This window comes from Petromyzon marinus, chromosome 51, assembly GCF_048934315.1.
Source record: "Petromyzon marinus isolate PM22_M1 ecotype Great Lakes invasive population chromosome 51, UKy_Petmar_22M1.pri1.0, whole genome shotgun sequence".
Taxonomy (NCBI): Eukaryota; Metazoa; Chordata; class Hyperoartia; order Petromyzontiformes; family Petromyzontidae; genus Petromyzon; species Petromyzon marinus.
This window is the reverse complement of record NC_133717.1, coordinates 7,577,910-7,586,418: the sequence shown is the minus strand read 5'-3', so window position 1 is coordinate 7,586,418 and position 8,509 is coordinate 7,577,910. Positions and strand designations below refer to the sequence as shown.

Here is an 8,509-nt window from a genome sequence, read left to right as displayed (position 1 = left end):
GTGGCAGCCAAAGGAGCGAACAAGTCCCACGAGAGCACAAAGATACCCCATACAGCCTTAACGGACTTCTGGGGCAAGTGCTGTTAGCGAGTAGCATCTATGAAGGTCCGCACGGTACACGAGGGGGTGGGTGGCCAGCACCACCCCCGACCACATTTGTCTCCCCAGTGGCGATGTTTACACATTGCAGCAGGTACTCATTTTAGGCTGAGCCGACCTACAGGAGGCCCAGACCCGTTTCAAATAATCGTCACTGCTAACCGACCGTGAGCGGGAATTGTACTCGGGTTTCCGGGTTCATAGCGCAGTACGCAAACCGCTACACTACCGCTCCCCAAACACACACACACACACGCTTATGTAGTGAGTCATTCAGAGAGACTATTTAGGAGGCAACGTTTATTCTACACTTTACGCAACACCGTGACACACGGGACTAAAGACACCTATTCCCACTCTTGTTACGCATGGGACCACAATACACCTATCGCTCTTGAAGATGGGATAACTATAATCGGGTCAGAACAGCCAACGTGCTGACCGACCTACGATGTCGAAGACGGGGACGAAGACGCGGCACTTGGGGTTCCACTTCACCTGCAGACAGCCCGGATCTGTGATGGGAGCTTCCCTTTAATCTCTCTCGGCGCGGCCTGGCTCCGCCCTCTGCCGCGCCCTACGTCCAGGCGACACCGCACCTGTTCCCTCGCTGGCTCCGCCCTTAACCACGCCTCTCCCGGCAACTCTCCAGACGTTCCCAGCTACTCCCCGTGCCCCCGCGCTCACCTGTGGCCAACATTCCTCACCCCGGCCCATCACGTGCTTAACCCGGTGCCGGGGTAGAGTCGTCCCCACATGTCCCCTACCACCAGCCCCCCCACCGCACTCCCTGTGGAGATTCCCTGCGGCGCTGGTGGAGGCTGCAACCCCCCTACTGTCGGTAGGACTTCGTCAGGGTTCATCCAGCTAGCACCCAGTACCATGCCCCTAGCGGCCAGCTGAGTGGTACTGCACGGCGTTCGCCTCTGCGCTTGGCGCTACGCGCCGTAGTGATCCATTTAACATCACGACACATGCAAGCAGACGACAGAAAATCAGAGTTTAATATCTCATGGAGTGCGTGGGTTTGTTTTCAAGCGATCTGCCCCAGACAGCGCCGTCAACAGAACGCGACAGAGGGCGGCGATCTTTTATTTTACAGAGCGGGAGGGGTGTCACTCACTCACCCCCTCCGTCAATCATTCCGAGGCCCTGCCACAAACATTAACCTACTCGCTCATCCACCGCCTCAACCACGCATATACAACTCGCTCTAATCCACGCTCATTCACTCAAACCGCTCACTGAACCACGAGCTTGCAACTGCACCGACTCGCTCAGCCTCGCCCACTCGCTCGATCAAACCACGCACTCACAAATTCACCCAGCACTCACGAAATCACTTGCTCGCAAATCACCTGGAGCGCAATTACTAAACTCGTCCGCTCACGAAATCACCTAGCCCACGCACTAAAGTAGCTATACTCACCATTAGAGTCGCCAAGTTCGCGTGAACCCACGTGCTCACCTCACGAGTTCACAAACTAGCGCATCCACTCGCAAGAAATCCACGCGCTTGATCACTCAAACTCACAAACCCGCACGCTCAAACCCAACCAACTCGCATCACAAACCACCTCCCTCGCTCTCAAACCAACTCAGTCGCTCATCGACTCGCTCGCTCGCTCACAAACTCACCAGGCGAAGCACTAGCCCAGTGTCATTCACTCATTTTCACCGAGAAGGGGAAGCCACTTTCGCCGATAAGACATCGTCAGTGTGAGGGCTGCCGCACATTATGAAACCATGTGTGGGGGGGGGCTTGATAGCAGCACCATGATGATGATGTGTGGTGTTCTCACTGGGGCCGTCAGTGGGACCACGGGCCATGCAGTGAAGAACTACGGCCCGAGGTGGTGGATGTTGAGACCGTCAGAGTGGGGCCTTCGCTTGGCCGTCAACGACGAGCTGTATGGCAACACGGTGACATCACCACCAATGACCTCTTGACCTCGAGTGTCCACCAGGAACCTCCCCCGTTCCCCACCGCCTGTTGCCAGGAATCGCTCAATCGCACGCCGCCACACCGCAAGGTAGAGCTTGCACGTTGTTTAGTTTTTATTTATTTTCCCCGTCTCGTGATCGCGACGACCGTAAACACCCGAACAAAGCAGCCGCCAGTGGTGCACCGCAACGCAGTCCACAAACACACACTCGCCGATAGCGCTGCGTGTGGCCTAAAAAAAAAGGAATAGGCGACGTTCCAGGCAATAGCCCTTCTTCAGAGCACGTTAAAATATATATTACGTGCTACGAAGAAGGGCCCATTGACAAGTTGACAACGCTGCACGAGCCTGATGATTGATAAAAAAAAGTTGGTTGCGTGCTATCAAGGGTCATTGCCCGAACCGAACACCAATTATAGAGTTTCGCTATTAAGGCCACACAAGTGGTATTGAGAACGGTGGAGATCGGGTTGGTTAACGTGGTGCGAGGGGTTCAGTGTTGGGGGAATTACACAGATCGGGGTGGGTGGAGGGGTGATTGTGAATACTTCAGACCTCGCGAGCCACCCTGGTCGAAACATCGAGCATTCACACGCTGCACGCACCCGATGGATTTGCTAAACAGCAGCCTCAAGGCGGGGGAAAAGTCGGGGGGAAAGGCAGGGGGAGCGCGTTGGCTCCAATTCCATGAAGGGTCTTCTCCGTTCCGAGGCACACACAGAGTGGTTTACACCACGCTGCGCGAGCTTGATGATGGCGAAACTACAGCCCCTCTCGCCGACGTGGATTCAGTGAGAGATCTCGTGTGTGTTTGCTCTGTTTGTGTACATTTCGTGTTGGGGGGAGCGGTAGTGTTGCGGTGAGCGCGCTGCGCTACGAACCCGGCGACCCGAGTTTGATCCCCGCTCATGGCGAACACTTAAGCGACAGCAATTATCTGAACTGGTCCTGGGACTCCCATAGATTGACTCGGCCTCAAATGAGTAGCTGGTGGTGTGCAAACATCGCCACTAGAGAAACAAACGCGTACCGTCCCAGCCTTCGTAGGTGCTCGCGAACAGCACTTTCCCAAAGTCTGTTACAAGGCTATACGGGGAATCTTTGCTTTTGTGTGTACATCACGCGTGACAAAGATCACTCGTTTCGTCTGATGGGGAAGATGCCGTTGGCGAGTACCTATGGAGGCGGACACCACGCCCGACCGCCTTCGTCTCCCCGATGCCCATGTGTTACGCATCGCGCAGATGGTACTCGTCTCTGCCGGAATCGACCGAGAGAAGTAGCCCAGGATAGTTTTAAATAGTCGACGCCGATGTGGGCTGGCCATTTCAGGGAAGTCGAACCCAGGCCTGTGGTCGGGTGAGCAGTAGTGCGCCGACCACTCCGCCACCGCTCCACCCATGCACACGTGACACACACACACACATCACTATATTAATATTTAAATTCTCCCTCCGCACATCACGTGGGACCACGTGTTTACTGGTTTACTTATCATCGGGCGCGTGCAGCTCGTAACTCACCCGAATTGCTAACGGACGTGGGCAAACGTGTACCGTGGTGAGTTTGCGAACCCTTATCAACGTCTACATTTACTTATTTAAATGGTTTAAAAAGATACGGGCGCGGCCCTGCAATGGCTCACTCACGCCACTGCTGGTGGAAGGGGCCTTCGCACGGACAGAGAGAGAGAGACACCTTTTAGGAGGGTGGGGGGGGGGGGGTGTTTTGGTCTCCTCTTCCACACTGTGTCCCAGACGTATTGGTTGAAGGTGAGGGGTGGGGGAGCAGCCTTCGTTTCAGCTAGGAGCTGTCCGGTGCCGAGATTCAAACAAACCAAAAACATTCCATGGCAAGTGAACCCCTGGCTGGCTTCAGTACCCACACATTACCCCACCACGCGTTACCCCACAACGCGTTACCCCACCCCCACTCGTCGACTTAACTGTGGCGCAACTATTTATATTGCTGGGTGCACAGAGGGAGATGGGGGGGGGATAGGAGGGAGGGGGTTGAGGAGGGAGGGGGTTGAGGAGGGAGGGGGTTGAGGAGGAAGGAGACGGCGGAGGCTTAAGGAGGAAGAGGCAGGAGGAGGAGAGAGGGAGGGGGGATGAGGAGGAGGGGGGGGAGCTTCAGGGGGAGTGAGAAGGGAGGCAGTAGGCGGTCTAATCGAATCGACGACTTCTGGATTGCAAGTTCCAGTGCATTAACCATCACAGCAGCCCACCCAGACACACGCACGCACCGCGAGCGACAGGTGGTGTGATGCAACAGGGACGCGCGCTGGGAATGACACCCGAGAGCCAGAGAGAGAGAGAGAGGGGGGTTGGGGTGAACGCGTGGATTGGACAACAGACACGAGCTATCGGTATACCAACAGGTTTAGAGTCGGCGCGATTCCCTGTTCGAAAGAGTATCTGGGGGTGGGATTCCCACGTTCCTATGACAGGGGCGAATCCATCCATATAAGGGAACCGTCGTTGAGCGATCTCCCCACAAAGTGGCTCTCATTGTATCGCTTCTGCAGAGATGGACGGCGTCAGAGGCTCCCCCCAGCGTCCCCCCCCCTCCCCGAGTCCATCCCCCCCCCCACCACCACCATTGCCCCCCACACCTCCATTCCTCCCCCACCCCGCCAACCAGGATTTGAACTCGTGACCTCTCATTCTATGACCGCCAAACCACCCGCCTATATTTCACACAATTACCGTGCCCTACATTGCAACACAGGGGTACAATGAAAGAGTATTCGCATACGATGGGCGTGTGCGTGCCTTGTACCCCAGTGGCAGTGCCTTACGCCGACGATCCCCAACCCCGAGCCAGCCGAGCAGCTGTACAAAACAAAAATAATCGATCAGCCCAGAGACGACACAACCTCTCGCCACCCAGAGCCTAGGGTGTCCGACCTCGAAGAGAGCAACAGAACAAACAACCCAGGACAGATGAAGAACGTCTCCATAGCGGAAGAGGTGGCGGTGGTGGTGGTGGTGTGGGGGCGAAGAGATATTTCAACCGGAGTCGTCCTTGTGCCGAGCTCCGGAATAATATTGCTTACCGTCGCCGAGACTCAAAAAACCGCTCGCGACGCGCAACAGCGTAGAGGCGAAGATGCTCGATCACGGGTTATTGTCGTGGTAGCCGTTTGCGCGAGTGCGTCATCCGCGCGCAAGCGACACGCTTGCGGCCGCTTGCCGTTCACCGCGACGTGGCAAAGCAACAGGACGAACCGACACAAAAAGAGATTCACCCAACGTACGAGTGATCCAAAATCGCAGAGCCAAAGTCCTAACATCTCGTCCAATCGCGAATGGTCCCCTCTCTGCCCCCCTCCCCCTCCCCCCCGGGGAAAGTATCCTGGAACAGCACGATGACCGCAAGCCCCGAGCAAAACTCGCGTCGTCGTCAGGGGGGTCCCGCCCACATTGGCACGCGCTTTGACCACAACGTTCCGCGGGTTAAAATGGCGACACACACACACACACACCTCGCGTTGTTTTGTAAAGATGCATTTTTTTGTTACCGTTTACGTTTGACCACTGTTGTCGTTGTTGTTGTTGTTGTCGTCGTCACAGATTTGCTCGACACTTCATTCGAAGCTCGCGCTTCCCCAACCGTTGAACTTTTCCCGCTAAAAAAACAACAACACTGGCTGCTGCTGATGATGCAGATGATGCAGATGCCTTCAGGGCAGATTCAATGCTTGCGGTTATAGAGGGTTTTCCCCACAGGGTACCTCCTCCGCTCCCATAGTTCACACGATGGAGCGGAGTTACCCTGGGAGGAAAAAAAAAAGATTACCCAAGATCCCTCCTGGGTGGGGGGGCGGAGGCGGTAGGTGGGGGGGGGGGCATGCGATCGCCACCTCTAAATCGGTCGGCCAATCGCGGCGAATTCGGTCGACGGTGGTGCCGACTAAAACTCCACAATAACCCACAAAAAATCTAAAGCACGCTTGTGTATCCGTCGCTAAGCTAGCCCACGCAATGCTGGGATAATCGATGGTTTAAATAAGAAAATCTCTCTGCAGACGGTTGTACGATTTACAATTCGTGAATTCGCTTTCATCGTCCGCTTAAACTCTGCTCACGCCCAGCAAGTGCCGGCGAAACGGCACCGCCCGGGAAATTTGCTGGGCGATGAGATCGAGTGTTGTGGCTTATCGGGATTCCTCCAGGACACCTCTCAATTCATCACGAATAAATGACACGAGCACTAGCAGGGCAAGCGCGCGAGTGGTTGGGCAAGCGGGCGAGTGGTAGAGTGAATGGGCAAGCAGGCAAAATGGGTGAGTGGGCGAAGAGTAGAGTGAGTGAGTGAGTGGGCGACCATAAACCTCTGCCCCCCCCCACACTGTTGTCGTCTCCATGACTCTCAAAAGCTGCCCCCCCCCTCCCCCTCCCGCGTGCCATCTCGGGTCGCTCCGCGAGTTCTATACGGCTGGCTCGTTCACCTCTCTGCGGGCTGGCTCCGGCTCCTGGTTCGCCCGCGTGCTCCGTTTGGTCACTTGGCTGCCTGCTGACCTTGACTTAGCTCGAGCTGCTCATCCGCTCGCTCGCCGGTCCGCTCCCTCCTCGGGGTCTGCTCGTCCGCTGGCTCACTGGTCTGCTCCTCTACCTCGCCCACTGGTCTCGCCGGCTCGCTCGATCCGCTTTAAATCACACGTCTGCAATATCAGCTCGATTTGTTGGCTGGCTCAATCGCTCATTCGCTCGACCGCTCGCCCTTCGCCTCCTCTCGCCTCCTCGCTCGTTCGCCGGCCAGCCCCCGGTGTGGTGGTGGTGGCGGCGACGGCGGCGTCGGTGTGGTGGCTGTGGCGGCGTGGCGGGCGGCGCCCCTAGCAGCACGACGAGGTTTTCCCGCTGCGGTTGAGCCGCCCGCTGCCCCCCCCGGCCCCCAGCGCGTCGCTGCTGCTGCCCTCGAGCGACACCGTGTCCGTGTCATCGCGCTCCGTGCCCAGCAGGTGCTCGTTGCTGAGCACGTGGCCCACGAGGAAGCGTGCCGCCTCGTCGATGTTCTTGTTCTCCTGCTCGCGCGCGCACACGCACACACACACACACAAGACAATGGTCCCCCAGTGTTAGACTTGAAGGGGCTGCTGGGGCAAGTGCTGTTAGCGAGCACCCATGAAGGTCGGGACGACACACGAGAGGGTGGGTGGCCAGCACCACACACAACCGCCTTTGTCTCCCGAGCGGCGATGTTTACTACACACCGCACCAGGTAATAATTTGAGGCAGAGTTGACCTAGGAGAGGCCCAGGACCGATTCAGATAATCGTCACCGGTGTTGGCCATGAGCGGGAATCGAACTCGCCGGATTCGTAGCGCAGCGCGCTAACTGCTACCCCACCGCTCCCCACACAGACACACAAAGACAAAGATCCCCCGTATAGCCTGAACAGGCTTGTAGGGGCAAGTGCTGTTGGCGAGGACCTATGAAGGCCGCAACGGTACACGAGGGTGTGGCTGGCCAGCACCACGTCCGACCGCCTTGCCCAACAGACACACACACACTGGGCAGGACCCTCATGGCAAACAGAGCCATGGGACTCTGCGAGGAGGTTCTCCTGGGTGATAACGTGTGAAATTAGCGCCAACAATAACCACAACCATTGAAACAGTTCCACAGCGGAGGTGCCGACCACCGACGCCCATTTACACAAAAGGACCGGGCGCCGAGGATCACCTGCTCAGGAGTTACCGTGACCCCAGGTCACCCCTAGTCACTCCAGTCAATCACCCCAGGTCACAGACGGACGAAGCGGGTTTGTCGATGCTTAGTTGGGGGGTTAGGAACCCCGCCGTGGGAGAGAGGCGCGGGAGGTGTGGGAGGGGGTGGGGGAATGGCGGGAGTAATGGGGGGCGCGCGTTCTCTCCAATATTCCATGCCAGTTCCAAAATTGGAACGTTTGTCACCCGTGGCAATTTTCAAAAACGCTCTTTAGATCAATCAACCGGAAAACACTCGAGATGTGGGGAGAATGCGGGGGGGGGGGGGGGGGGGAAAAACGGCAGAGAAACATTCGTCCCGGCTAAAAATAATTCCGGTAATTGGACCGTAAGTGCGGGTTCCGAGATAAATAGACGGCAGAGCCGTGGTGCAAGCAAGCTCGCTCGCGTGTGCGGTGGGGTTAGGTGCGGGGTTGTACACCCACCGACAGCCAAATCGCGGTTCCCAGATGTGCACGACGAGAATGTTGTCCACTGCAAGCAAGAGTTGCGCAACTGCTGGCAACCTTGTTGCGGACACGTGCACATCGGAGCGATTCAGTTGCGTGCAGCACTCGCGCAAATGCTCACAACTGGTTTGCAGATACGTCCACTCTGCGAGCCAGAGACTTGCATAGAGACCCAATGAATTACAAAGAGATCCATAGACTCGGAGACACCAACTTACATTAGAGACACAGTTACAGTCCCGGTGACTTAAGAGTCCCCATAGACGTAAGAGTGTTATCGTAT

At 56.8% G+C, this 8,509-nt stretch overlaps 1 protein-coding gene across 1 annotated transcript in view; it reads right to left on the bottom strand.

The window, feature by feature from the left end:
- Positions 1-2,133: 2,133 nt before the first annotated feature.
- Positions 2,134-8,509, bottom strand: part of LOC116953366 (ras-related protein Rab-32-like) — a 32,331-nt gene continuing 25,955 nt past the window's right edge. Inside the window, exon 3 of the mRNA XM_032973512.2 lies at positions 2,134-7,071. Within this exon, the coding sequence (XP_032829403.2) occupies positions 6,883-7,071 (189 nt within the window). The 3' untranslated portion in view covers positions 2,134-6,882. The remainder of the gene's footprint in view (positions 7,072-8,509) is intronic.